This window comes from Falco biarmicus, chromosome 3 (assembly GCF_023638135.1).
Source record: "Falco biarmicus isolate bFalBia1 chromosome 3, bFalBia1.pri, whole genome shotgun sequence".
NCBI classification, from domain to species: Eukaryota; Metazoa; Chordata; class Aves; order Falconiformes; family Falconidae; genus Falco; species Falco biarmicus.
In genome coordinates, this window is record NC_079290.1 from 43,118,367 (window position 1) to 43,133,409 (window position 15,043).

The 15,043-nt window shown below is 38.9% G+C and overlaps 1 protein-coding gene across 4 annotated transcripts in view; it reads right to left on the minus strand.

The window, feature by feature from the left end:
- The window catches only part of SGK3 (serum/glucocorticoid regulated kinase family member 3), a 61,509-nt gene that overhangs the window by 20,816 nt on the left and 25,650 nt on the right, over positions 1–15,043 (minus strand). For all 4 annotated transcript variants that reach the window (XM_056330829.1, XM_056330830.1, XM_056330826.1 and 1 more), the window contains exons 2-4: positions 8,309–8,514; positions 3,406–3,489; positions 1,476–1,548 (exon numbers count right to left, since the gene is read on the minus strand). In XM_056330829.1, the coding sequence (XP_056186804.1) occupies positions 1,476–1,548; positions 3,406–3,489; positions 8,309–8,386 (235 nt within the window). In that variant the 5' untranslated portion in view covers positions 8,387–8,514. The remainder of the gene's footprint in view (positions 1–1,475; positions 1,549–3,405; positions 3,490–8,308; positions 8,515–15,043) is intronic.

Below are 15,043 nucleotides of genomic sequence, written 5' to 3' on the forward strand. Positions count from 1 at the left end.
GTCTGTAAAATATGTGACTTATTTCAGGAGTCAGCAGAAACATTGCATCAAAAGCTTCAATAAATCAGAGTTAAGAGAAAGATTTAAATGACCATCATTGCTCCATCTCCACCCTGACCCCCAGCAAGAAATCTTGAGAACTATTTAGTTTCTCATGCTTCAAGGATTTCAGCATAGTTTATGGAAATTTAAAACAAGCCTGAGGGAGTTGTTTTACATATATAGTTTTAATAAAATTTTAGGCCCCCCCACATTTAAATTCCAGTTTCCTAAATCTGACTCCAAGAAATCCACCTGTACATTTGGCTGTACTGCAGACCAGGCAGCATGACATTACTAGGTCTTCAGCCAACTCTAAAAACCCCCAAGGTCAGAGAAAAGGAAAGAAACAAAACCAAAACAAGAAGTCCCTGTAGACACGATACATGTAAAACTTCTGGCAATAATTTACATCTTCATCAGAAGAGGACATCAGAGCTTGGATACTTGCATTTAATTATTGTAATAAAAAATAAAAAGGAATTTCATATCAGGATCCAGGTGATTAACTGTAATTGTCAAAACCTAATTTGTTTGAACAAGTCTAAAAAACCCCAAAACAACTCATTCCAAGAGTTCAACACCTTTGGATCCATTTGTTTTTCACAAAGGAGAAAATGAAATGATTTAAACAGTGCAGGAGGAGATGCAGCTACACACACAGTCTGATCACATCACCAAGCCAGGGGAAGGCAGGAGGTTCCCAATGACCATCAGGAAAACCCTTAAGTAAAATGGCCTGAATGAAGGCTATAAAGACACAGAGCAAAGGTCTGGCCTTGCCATTTGCCTTTTTATTTATTCATTGGTGGTACACCTAGGTTAATGCACTTTACAAGTGATTTCTTATTAGTATTTTGATAAGGACAGAGCAAGCTTCATTGGGACCTATCACTGTTAACTTGATCACATCACGTTCACATAAGATGGGCTCTGTAAGTGGAGCAACAACAGGAAAAGATTCATTTTCATCTAAACTGTACAAGGAAGCACATTTAGACACAGAGTTCAAAAGCCTTCAAAGGTAAATCCTTTAGTCATTTCCCCCCCACCCCCCAAAAAATGAAAGTCACACAAAGGAAGTTTAAAATTTGCCAGGCATATGTTTAGCAGGTTTGGCTTTTGCTTTTATAAAGGAGCAATTACACTGACAGTTCAGAATTTCTCACAATCCTGAATACTGCAGGCTCAGGAGAAGCTATAGCCTTCAGTGCAAAAGAGGCACTGGGCCACTGAGCAATACTTTGTTCACGATCACAAGGTAGAGAATCTACCTACGCTAGTTCCTGTTCTTGACTGAGGCATGACTAAACTTTGGTTTAGTCATTGTTTTGAGGACTGGTGTAAAACTCATCCAAGATAGCTGCTTGTAGGCTGGAATAGATCAATTTTCATATAAAGAAACTGACAAAATGAGTAACAAGATAACAACTTACCAGGATCAAAATTATCTCCAAATATTCTCTTAGCTGGAATCTTCAAGTTCATGGTGGGAAATTGCTTCTTTAGCTGAAAACAAAACACATACAATTGGATTGTACTTACACATTAAAGTACCTAGAAATAATTGCATTGTTTGTTTTCTGATGAACAGTTTGAACATCTGATTATTAGTAATTCTGCTCATCTCTTCCATCTTCTCTACTCATACACTTGGGGGAAAAAAACCAAACCCAAAACAATTTGTACTCGGCTTGTTTGCACCAGTCATACCCTTTTAAATTCAAAGGCCATCTCAATTTAGAAAGCTAAAGACAATTGCAGCCCTGCATTAAAAAAAAAAAAAAAAGCACAGGCTAGAATCTTGGGTGTTTTTTTTCTTGCTTGTTTGCACAGGAGTGTATGCATGAGGTTTAAAATGGATTGGGGACACAGACCTCTGGGTTCTGCCCAAACAACATTCTTAAGAGCTTTAGAAACCACAGGTGGGCTACCTCTGTGTCAAATTTGTAACCAGATTAACAGCATGTTTTACAATGCTGCATTTGACAATTTAATTGTAGTCTACACTTGATAAGCTGGCCAGAAGATCATATATAATAGCACTGAATTTATAAAAAAACCCTGACATGAGTCAAGCCTGGGTTATATTTGCTTCATCTTCAAGCATTCCAGAAGAGCAACCTTACCCTCATCCTCTTTAAGAGAGTAGTTCAATACAGTAGCTGGCAATTCTTTCCTTAGAAACATCAGTATCTCTTCCAGTTAACAGCACAGGTTTTTTAGTGTACTATACCATATGAATTGGAACTGCATGGAACTTAATTGAACTGAATGGGAACTGGACTAAATGTTCTCCTGGTTATGCTTCCCCAGGACCTCCACCTCTACAGGTTAAAAAGACCAGTGCTGAACAAACTTCAGCGGAGCAACGTTAATCTGAATGGTTAATTCAGAATATAGTAAGGGGAACAGGATCACCAAGGCTCACTCCACAGGTATCAAAATGGGGATACTTTTGTTTTCACATCGCTTGCAAGTCTATCCCCAGATGCAAGCAAAGTATAGCATGGTATATCCAGGCCGACTTCTGCTCAGACTTTGCAAGATAGCCCCAAGTTCACCACCTGCATTTGCTTACCACTGCTGTGCAAAAATCCAGGTACAGTGAGACAGAAAGGAAAAAAGCCCAAATACTTCTCACAGAGGCAATGGAAGGGAAATAGAGGCACAGGTAAGCAGCTGGTAATTTTTCTTATGGAGATCACAGAGGAATTGTTTCTTCTTTGTCTCTAAACATGAAGAACTGGAGAGAAGTATGGACACAGGACACAGACTGCACATCTGAGCAAGTATCTGCCCTGCTTGCCCACTATGTAAAATGGGCCAAATCCCCTTCTAGCAACGAACCCAAGAAATCCATACTGAGTTGCTGAAGAGGCCTATTTTATTTGGACCGCTGCCAAAAATATTGGCTATGAAACTGTAGATAGGAATGGCTATGACTAACTTGAAAGTTTATATCAAGAAACAAGGATTCGCTCATTACTTTCAGTACTTCAAAGTAAAACACTTACTTTAAGAGAACTTTACCTATCTAGATGTTTTTAGTTTTACAGCAATTTTTTACCACCATGAACAAATGCACGTTTCAGATGTTTTGACAACCAGTAAATTAGAAGTTTCTCTCATGAAACTATGATCCCAAGCAACAATTAAAAAAGTGACAAATAAGTGGACTTTGAGTCTGAAATTCAAACAAACCGAAGTTTTAAAACCCCACCTTGTCATTTACTTTAAACAGGCTCCTATGATTATTGAATGTTGACTCAAACTCCTCAAGAGGAAACTAACTCAAACTGTAACACTGCCGACAAATGTTGCTCTGCTATTCTGCCATAATTTCATAGCTTGCCTTTTGCTTACCGTATTGTAGAGTTTATCAAACTCTGCATACCGTCTGAAGACAAACCATTCATTTCTGCCAACTGAGACCAATACTTTGTAAACCTGTAGTAACACAGATAAAGTTACTGCCAACAGTAAAGTTTAATAAAACCTCCCAGGTTTAATCCTGTGGTGGAAATAAGGACAGGTTGTTAAATATATTGTGTAAAAATACTTTTTAATCTACACGTTTCTTACAGTTAAATCACAGACAACACAAATGAGTAAAAGAACAGAAGAGTCTGACATTTTACAGAATTTTTTTTAAACACCAGGTAAGCAAAAACTAATACCAATGCTCATCTAATGGATTTTCATAAATTAGTTCAGATCCAACAAGAACACCTGGCCATCAGATAGCAGTCTATAAAAATCTGCTACTTTATAATTTGTAATAAAGACTAATATTAAAAAAAATTAAACACTGAAGACTGCCTTCACCAAAACCTAAAGAGAAAGCACACAAGAAAAGCAATTATAAAGGTAACTGTTTCTTGCCACATCTTGAATACGTTTTATAGTCAGGGTCCTGGCAGATGACACAATTGTTCAGGGGGGGAAAATGCTGCCATGGCTGAAACACAGCACAGGCCACCTAACACACAGCATTGGGATCAAGGGACATGCAGCTGGAACCTGCTGCACAGTTCTGGCCACTCAAATACCATGACAGCAGAGGACTTCAATAAACCAGACAGATTGCCAACCCCTGGCTTCATAAATCTGGTTGACAGTTTCGTGTCCAGCAGGCTTCTCCTGTCTCTTATGCAGCTAGTTGAGCTCCCTTCTCCACATTCTTTTACTTTCAGAAGGAACCTGACTATTCCTTCAGAGGAGAGAATGGGCACAGCAAGGAAATGAGTGCAAAAGGCTGCCAATTCCCAATGCAGAAGACTGGACCAATGCCCCCTTCTGTCCTGAAACAGCAGCTTACCTCTCTCCTTTTAACTCCCACAGTGGAAGTGGCAGCCACCACTGTATTTCTTAGCTCCAGATTAGCATTTATGCTACACTAACTGCCCAAATATGCTGCTCTCAGTCTTCTCTGGGGAATACAGGAGGCTGGACAGAAGCGTCCAGTAGGATGCTGATGAGACTTACTCTTAGAATTAACTTTCCCTTACACTGCTAAACAATCATTAGCATAAAACCTAGCTACACACCTTCTAGAGCATCCCTAGACTGTAAACAGCAAAAGCTTTAGCTGCAGACACTTAAGTACGGTCCTCCTGAACTAGGTATCTTACACAGCAATCAAGTCCTGCAAGTAATGTTCAAACACACAACACCTCCACTCCCCATGACTGCATGGCAGCTCAGTGCCAACAGGCTTAAGCAGCAGGCCACGGACAACTTCTTAAATTATCAGAGCAAAATGCACAGACTGAAAAGTTCATGGGCAAGCGTAACTTCAGATGATATTCACCTCCTTGGCAACCTCAAAATTAAAACACTTGTTCTTGAAGTAGACCAATGACACAGTCAACGTTTTTTAATGAGAGAGCATAAAAAAACCCATATGAGGTCATCCAGTTCACATCATCACTGAAGCTCCTGCATTCCCAACCAAGGAGAAACTGCAAGTTTAACACTTAGGGAAGCACTGAGTGGCAAGAACACATGCAGCATCTAGAAAGATTCTGGTAAACTCCAAAAACATAACATGTCTTTGGGCTGTATTACTACTTTCAGCTACACCCATGTAATGATTTAGGGGTGTGCAATGCCTGTTTCTAGGAAGGGGAGGTGCGTAGGGAATCTAGCCTTACTCAGGTAATAACCTTTTCAAATCTAATTACTGCTAAACCAAAACCAGTCTTAGAAAACTCCTAAAACATTGATAAGATGTATCCACAGCTTGTAATATGTGGATAAATAATGCAAAGCTTTGAGAAAGGAAAAAGGAAGAAAAAGAAACAGAATTCCTGAAAACACCACTATCCCAAACATCACCATAAACTACCTTCCTAGAAACAGACAGGATAGGGTCCAGCTATTTCTTGATGTGATAATTTCTTCACAAATCAAGTCACTGAAATTAGAAGTCTTCAATTCTGTTTTAGTAGCTCACGCTCACGGATTAAACATTCAATTTGTATTAACCAGAGATAAGTAAAAAAGGTAGGCTGTTTTCCAATCTCAAGAGAGCAAGCACTGAGAAAGCAAGGAAACTATTAAGCATCAACAAAATAAAAAAAGCAACTCCACAGTTTCCAACAAGGCTTGGTATTAGTATGTATCACAGGTCTGAAACAAAGTTTCCAGATTTAATCAGATAAACAGCACCCTTGAAAGGGATTTCTTGATATGCCTGTATATGACAGCGGTGTGAAGGGAGGTAAGAACAGGTCAGAAGAGAAAATTAAGCCTCACACATCAAACAGCATAGGGACAAAAGCAAGAAATGCAAAACAAAGTTATTTGGCAAAACAGGCAAAAGAACAGCCCACTATGCAGCAAGGACAGAAGAGCAGTTACTACATCCTAGATATGGTCCAAAACAAGCATTTTGGTTTTTTTATGAAGAAAGTAAATGATCAATCTTCAGAAAAAGGCAGGACAGCAAACTAGAGTGGATATACATAAAGTCTGGTTACCACGAGTTAAGTGGAAGCAAAAAAGCTTCCCTGCCAGAACACCCAAAAAATTCAAACATGAAATTATTTGTCAAGAAAAGAATACTGGTAGTAAATGTAGCAAATGTATGCAGTATTTAACATAACCAAATCAAATATTCAACAAGAGGTTATGAAAATGCTCAGGAGGAATGAAGAGTTCATTTCCAAAAACAAAACTTAAAAGCTTGACTTATCAGAACGAGGACTGCACAGAGACACGATTGTTTTAAAAAATGCTGTATCAGGGCAAAAAGAAGAGCTAGTAAAAGCTAAGTTGCACATACTTGTCTTGTTTCTGTGCCAGCATTAAGTGAGCCACTGTAAAGTCTGAGCTGGAATTCATAGTTTCGATTCAGGCCAGCGAGATTCTAGAACAGTCTCAGAAGCAGTAGTGATATATACACATATATATATATGTATAGTGACAGTAAGGTGAAGATTATATGAAACAGTCACCTGAAGTCTTTCCTAGCCTTTATCACTTTAACTTTTCCTTTCACCCTAAGATTCTTACTGTTCTTTATGGAAATGTCACTAACATCAGAAACAGACAGCTATACCTACCACAGATTTATTTCTCCCTGTACCCCTCTCCCACCCCCCACCAAAAGCAGTGCTGATGGGCTTCAGTCATTAACACACAGCTACAAAAGAGGAGACACAGTAAAAGCATTGACAGACACATGCTGGAATTCACAGTTCCTACCAGGAAGTTTAGTATGACCCTCCTGTTATCAAATCCTAAAATACATGCGATAATACTCACAAGCTTGGTTGTGAAAAGCAGTTCTTGCCAAGCTGCTAATTATTCCCTGACGCAGAAAGCAGAAGCCACCCAGACAAAGCGTACCTCCACACAGTGCAAGCTGGGTTGGATTCACACACACACCACCCTCCCCAATTTCTTAATTTTCCTACTCTTGCTTGTATGGCTTCCTAAAGGGCACACCCAAAGAAAGCGCTGTTAAGTTACTAAGGTTGTCACACAGATCTTTTGGTAAAATGGCCTGGAAATCACAACATCAGTATGCACCGCAGATGTACCACACTGGGACTTTTTAATAGCAGAACTGTCAGCACTGAGGCAACACCTGTTTTGCTGAAGTGTAGACTTTCATGAAGTTTTTTCTGCTCATTTGAGTTACACATGCATGCAGTGGTTTAAAGGATTAGTAAAGCTCTCTTTTGCTTGTTCCCTTTACCAGCAATTCCCCAATTTACATCTTGATACACTTGTAGAATCAAACAGCATTATTCTTCTCCAAGGAAGGGAGGTGAAAGGGAAAGGCAGATACATAACTCAAAGTAAATCTTTGTTTTGTTGTATTCTTCAGACAACAAGTCAGTCTAGGGGTGTTTGCATTCCACATCTGAAGAGTGACTAATTCACTCAAAAAAAAAAAAAAGGCAGCTTAGAGGAAGTTGCGCAAGAGCAATGAAATATTTTGAGCTTTTTAAAGGAAGTACTATGATGCTGTCTTTATATCCTAGCACACGCAGAAGCAAAACAAAAATCTAGGTCACAATATTTTTCAGTGTACAACATAGAGTTACTCCACAGAATAGGAAGATTTCACTTCCAGAAAATCAAATTGGGAGGCTAAAAAAGGCAGCAGCAGGGAATAACAAGGAGTAGAAATTGGAACAGGGTAGGAAAAGTCTTGTATTAGAATCAGAAAACAGGAAGGAAGACAGAAAAAAGTTCCTTTAAAAATTTGATTTTTCTCTTTTACACAAAAATATTAAAATTATTTATATGATATTATAACAGGAAACAAGAAAAAAAATGGCCATTATAAAACCAAACTACAAAAAAAAAGCAACTAAAACCAAAGCCATATCTTTTCCCTTTACAAAATAAATGTTTTCTTGAAAAATCATGTAGGATGCCGAATCTTAATCTGATTTGGTACCAAAATGTTACTTCTGCATTCAGACACCTATGTGTGTGTGTGTATATATATATATATATATATATATATATATACACATACACACAAGAAAGCACTGCTATTTGGGGGTAAAAATACCAGAATTCTGTACAGCCAAATTCTTTCTGCAGAAAGCAACACAGTTAAAACACTGTAAAACATTCACAACTTCTCACATTGGACTATGGCCAGTACTCACAAGAGCAAGTAAGCAGACTTCCATAAACTGGTTTAAAGTAATACCAAGCTTAGTAGTAAAAAAAAGAAAGTAGCACTTCTAGGCAGTAATAGCCCATGTATCTGCCTACCGTTCTTACACTCTGCTATACTTACAGTAAATCTTTTTTTCTTCTCTCTGTGTTCATCAGAGCTCGGAATGCTAACACTTGGGCAGCTTTCTTTGAGATCCATTGTATGTGTTCTTTTGACCAATTTGTTACAGGACCCTGCTTCGGGTGTTGCAATCAGAAGGTATCTTCAGTGGTACTGATCCAAGATACGCAGCTTTTCTTGAGAAAATGTGAATTCCATCATGTAATCTTAAAGTGAACATAGAAGGAAAATTAAGTATGGGAACACTTAACTCACAGTGCTAAAACCTGTGTGACAGGAACTTTTCCTGGCAGGAGATGAACTTTAACATGCACATATACAGCCATAATCATTATGACTTTGCAAACTGTTTCATGCTTGTGGTCCCTTCACCAAAATCACTCACATTCTCTAAGGACACAAGCACACCCAAAAAAACCCCACTGAGTTGTACAGACGTACTGGGAACACATTTGGGCCCACTACAGGCAGTACTTTGAAGAAACAAAGATAGAACATGGAGAAATAATTAGAGATGACAACCTGGTATCAGACATCTGAGAAAAGCCACTAACATGTACATTCAGAACAGTTAATTTCAAAAACAAAGGTTTTCAGCTGCATGAGTCGGTACCACAGGGCATTTCAGATTTGTCAGAACATGCTGACTGTATTTAATTATCACATCAGAGATGAAAGATGACAGGAGAAAAAAAATAATTTTTCATGTAAATTTTAGAGGGACACAGGCAGCACCATGTGTCTGAGTATCTACTTTCTCTGCCCTCTCCTCCCCCATACTTGACATATTTTGTGTTTAGCAGAACAGTAGGGTCATCCATTACCTCCAGTCGAACAGTTAGCCTACTTGCAGAACTTGAGAAGGGTACAAGACAAAGAGGCTAATGACATCAAATAAGCAGAGAGCTTAGTATTACCTACAGGCCCCTTCACTCACTGACAGACAGTATCCTCCACACCTGCTTGGAGCACAGTTTCCTGGACCCCACTGCAAACAACAGGAACTTCAGCCCTGGCTAAGAGCTGTGCCTAAGTACAGGCCTGCAGAGCCATCTGAAGTGGTTTAGTGAATGCAGCTCAGCTTTCAGAACATTATGTGTCTGACCAATGAGAAAAATTTTTTGGAAAGAAGAGACCTCAGTTCCCTTCAAAACACCCAGAGGAAAAAGGAGTGCCCAGTTGAACACTTGAGTCTGTATTTTCTTAAAACAGGGAAGTATAAAAGCAAACTGTATATTTTGTATCATAAATTCCCCAAACCCACAAACTAATCCAATGCAATTCTGCTATTAGAGACACACCCATATTTATGCTGGCACAAAGGCCAAAGCCCCGGGAATCCAGTGAAAAGATTTGTTCTTGATACCCAACTAGTCTCAGTCAATTGACTATTTTTCTTGTTCTCAAAAGCCAGATCATCTCTCTGGTTCAGACTTCACACTATTATTCCTCCTGTAGCCATTTAAAATTAAGTAATTTTCAAAGATCTATCAGGTGACTGTAAACAAAAAGGAGTGTTTGAAGCCACTGTAATCACAGTTAAGTGATAGCTCATCCACACTGCAATATATTCACAGTACTATTTTTAGTTACACCTGCATTTACCTTAATGTGATTGTTCCCTACTTCACTGATTAGGAATTACAGGGCTGAGCAGGGTTAAGCTTCCCCCCCACCTTTATTTGACTATAACAAAGGTCATCCAAGCCAGTTACACAGACCTTGAGTTTGAAATTGGTTTTTCTTTTCCTTCTGCAAGCCACTGTTAAAAGCTTTACTACAACAAGGCACAGTTCCTATTTTCCACAATTTTATACTGGCATGGGATTAAGACTGTTCTTCACCCATTGCCACACACTAAAATTAAGATCTAAAGGTTAACTGTGCTTTTCATCATCGGAGGTCCACTAAAATAGTCAATAAGCACCACTTTCAGTAAGCATTTCACTAAGCTTAGACTTTACTAAGCACTTATGTCAATCTTGAGCTACTTCAGGTCCCACGCCAGGAACCAAGCACAAGTCCCTGTGTTTTAGCTGTCTTCCTGCTCATCAGAGAAAAACACGTAAAGCTTTAAAACGGATTAGGTGTTCCCTGACTAGTATCACTCCCTATCTTCTCTTGTAAACTGACATTCATTACGATGGTTCCCAACATGCCTGCACTGATTCTCACAGTACTTCTCTCATCCCTTTCGTTTTTTAGTGCCGTATTTTTAAATAGCAGTACAGAAGCAGTATGAATTAAAAGCTGTAGTCCAAAGAGTACCACTTGGAAGACTGAGCTTTATTCCAGATCTGAAGTTGAAAGATCTACAGGAAACAAAAGGAGGAAGTGTCACCCAGATTAATTCTGGAAGAGTTTACTCATCTTACTAGGGAGAAGAAGAATAAATCATCTGAGAAGCTGCAACTGCAGTATTTGTGTTTCTTTCTTTAAGCTGCCTGGAAGATCACTGGCTGTAATTATTTTCTTTCCCTGAGGCATCTCCTCAGAGTTGTGACTGGGTCACCAACACTAAGCTGAAAATGCATTTCTTCCAAGTTTGTCAGCTCAGTTTGCCACTAAGCTTCAGAGGATCAGAGCTTTCTTTCAATTTCTATCTGCCACAAGCATATCAGCTCTTGAGAGCTTCTTCTATCTGAACTGTATGTCAGCTGTAGGTCTGACTGTAGAAACAGGGATAGATTTGCCTTAATCTTTGCCATGCTCCATTGAGGAACACAGCTGCAGTTTTCCTAGCAGGTAAAACCACTAATGCTGTGGTAACTACATGAAGTAGTAACAAACAGTAGAGACGTATTTTTATCCACAGTTTCAAAAGTGCAAACTGCAGTGTCTTGAGGGTTGCCAGATACCAGTGAATTTAACAAACATTGTCAGTTGAGAAGTCTCTGCCTCTGGTTATAGCTTTTCCTGTAACTAAAAGCAGGTAGCCCCTGGCCCCAATGTTGGTAACAGGCAGGAAGGAGATGAAACTTCAAAAAAACAGGCAGCAAAATAAATCCACTTAAATCATATTTGGGCACTAGTGAAAGAGCACATAGATAATGCAAGACAGGTTAACACTGCCACCAGTGTTGTCCAGTAACAGCTAGAACTTTTAAGCTGCCACAGTATCTAGCCCTGGAACAGGGGAAGGCACAGACAAATGTGTTAGAGGAGATCAGAAGTCACACATCCTCCTGGCAAGGTTTCAAGCCTGTCAGCGGCTACACTATTCATTCTCTACATGGCGGCTGTCAAAAAGCAAGCAGTATTTTCACAGTTTCCTGCAGAAAGCCACAACAATGTCAAATTTCAGGCTGACCCTTGCCTCTGGTAAAAAGCATGGCAATAACAGAACCCTAACACTAAGAACACATATAGATCTACTATACCCACAAATTATAATGCATTCAGGAAATTGAAAGTATTTTGTGCAACCTCATAACAGCTACATGCAACAGGCAAACAATACGTAGTGTAACGATACATAGCAACCTCTTCTGATTTCTTTCTCCATAAGCTAGGCTCAAACGGTATTAGAAAAGGTTTCTGAAGTTCAGATTATTCTGTACTGAAAAATTTTCTTTTCTAAATTATAATGGCCTGAAGATGATACCATTACACAACCAAAGACCTTTGTTCTAGGTGCTTACAAGTCAGTCTCTGCCAAGAAAGTTCAAAACTTGATTACAAAGCTGTGTGCTCACCTGCTGCCTCTCCAGCTGTAGCCAAATTGCCTTAAATGCCTCTACAGCCACTGCAAATCAGCTATCATACCCATTCTGACTCTTTGAGTAACACAAGGGAAGCAGTGACAGTCAAAAACCCTAAAAGACAGTCTTCCAGCAAGCATGCTTGGAAGAATCACCAGGATCCATGCACACCCACTGGAAGAGAATGGCCATTTCCCTATACACTAATTATCCACCTAGAAAGACTTACTCTAGGGCTGAGTCACCAGTAAAACCAGCTGCTGAAAATTCCACGACTGTGATTCCGATTACAGAAGGAACAACAGGAGACAGTCCTATTACCTGCTATAAACATCACCCTCCTTCCTCTCACTTTAGAGAAAGTATCCATGGCATGCTTTTCATCACTTCCTCAGTCTTCACAAATATCCTGATAATGAATCAACATATCACTGGACATTAAACAATCTTTGAGAAAGCCAGGAAAGTCAACTTTTCCCTCAATTGCTATATAATAAAAGAGAATCCCACTCTTGTTACCAGACAAGCAGCTGACACACAGGAAACAGGAGACAAGGTATTCAGAACCCAATGCAACAGAAATACAGGATGAGGAGAACCAGGGACTGTGGAAGTTGCATGCTTCATAAAGAGTCAAAAGCAAAACACAGATCACTAATCTATAAAGACAGATGGATGGGCAGAAGCTGTTGAATAACTAGGTTCTGAAGAAAGCAGGTTTCACCCAAGCCATTCTTTCAAATACCACATACATATGATAATTTTAATACAGGAACACTGAACATCAGTGTAGACCTCTAGAAATATTCCAGCTGAAGGAAAAGGAGTACACTAACCAGAATACCCTAGTCAATCCTTGGCTTATCTCTTCACACTCCCTTCTACCTACAATTTGACAGAATTCATAATTCGGTCATTGGTATAAAGGAAAAAGCCTGATCCCTGTTTACACACCCACCCCACTACCTTGCATTTTTTTAAGCCTCTGGTGGCACCACTATGGAAAGCCAACCACTACTCACAGCAATGTGGGCAAAGTCAAATTCAATGGGTTATTACTATTCATAGAAAAGTAGAACAGATAAAGTAAAAACTCAACCAAGGGAAAGAAATAAATTACTCCTGGTTTTTTTGTCTTTATCAAATTTCCTCTGGAGAAGTCAGGTAAACATTTCCTTCCCACAATTCTACTGTACCCAAGAACATCCCTTCTGCCCCACGTTCCAAAATAAGCTCCAACAAATTACTCTTAATTGGCATAACAAGATTCATGACTTGGACTGCATCTATTTGCATTCATGTTTATTACATGACACAACACAGGTTCTTCGCCATGGTAAGCAAACCCCAAGTAATAAAATGGGTCTAAAGAACAAATACTGCCAATAACAGGCAGCTGTCTTTTAATCCTCAGCACAGGTCCACAATAATTTTATCTTTAGCCTGTGTCCATTGTATCTGGAAAGGTTACTATGTGCCTCAGATGGTATGACTTACGCAAATAGCAGAGCACATTAAAAAAAAATAATCAAGTTTGCATCACACTTGCAACCTGCATGTTTCCTGGAGTGCCTCCTCAGCCTTCCTATACACCAGGTCCAATTAAAGTTAAATGCAGATGCCTAGGATAGCACAGATCAAAAGTTGTAGCAAGAGCACTGCCAGCTACTTTCAAGAGGTCTTACAAGCAGCTGATACCAACCACTTGCAACATAGTGAGTTCTACATAAGAGGGCAGTCAGACTTCATTAAACACAAAGCAAGTATTCCCAGCCTCATTTTGCCCCTCTTGATGAAAATTAAGTGGGAACAATGCTCAAATATACTGCCCATTTTTTTACATGACTTCAGGAAAAATCACCAACTGTTCTCCCTCTGTTTCATCACAAACACAGGAGAATTCTGATCTATTTAAGATTGATGTTATTGCTGATACATCAACATAAAATCCAGTAACTTTCTTCATGTACTGTAACTGGCAAAAGGGTAAAAATCCATACAGCAAAAGGTATCTGGCTTTTAAAATGAAACACATAAATCCAAACTACAGTTCACAATCCAGAAAAACTTCGTAAGTCTGTGCTCTACAGAGCTCACGGCTGCCTAGAACCATAAAGCTGTTGGATAATGAAAAGGCAACAACTTAAATACTGGAATATAAAAGTAAGAGGAAGAGCCTTTAGCAATATCCAAATTGCATGCCCTGTTCACCATCACTTGATTTCTCATGTTACATTAGTACAACTACAGCTAAAATTTTATGTCCATTCTTCTAAGACAAGTTTACCAACTCCTGCAGGTAAGAGCATACGCTGACCTCTCACGTTATTTCAGTGCTGCACGGAGAATAAGGGGTTTCAGTTCTATAAGGATTCAGAGAACAGTTGTTTATGCATGTGTAACAGAATCTGGTGCAATAATGTCAGATGTGGTGAGACTATGATTTACAATCAAAGGTGGGAATTAAGGTTGGAAAGCAATTTTAACACAATTCATCATCATCACATAGCCACTAATTACTATTTCTTCACCTTTAAAATTATCAAGGTTGTTAAAATATCCAGTACTTCTTAAGTTAAACATGCTGTATTTCTCACTTAAACGAGCATCTCAAAATATCTTTCAAGAGACAGGCCAGTTTCCTAGCTTTAAGTTATGAGAAACACCACACATGGGGACTACCTTGACATTAACAGTGAACTTTTCAAAACGCTTTCTAAAAGCTAGCAACACTTTTTTCCTGAGATCTAAAGTATCTTAAAGCCTTCAGGAAAACATTCCCCCACACACGCCTTCCTTTTTTATCATTAGTTCATATTACAGTCATTGAAGAGACTGATGTGCAGGTGAAGACTGAAAAGAAAAAAAATCAGAACTACTTTTAGACACTCAAGAGTGAAACATGAACATTAAAAACTCAAAATGAAGTTAACATCAGCCTTTAAAAATACAGACTCATTCTGCATGATTCTATAAACACACTTAATGTATGTATGAAAGGGGATATAAAAAAAAAGAACAAAAACCCCAACTT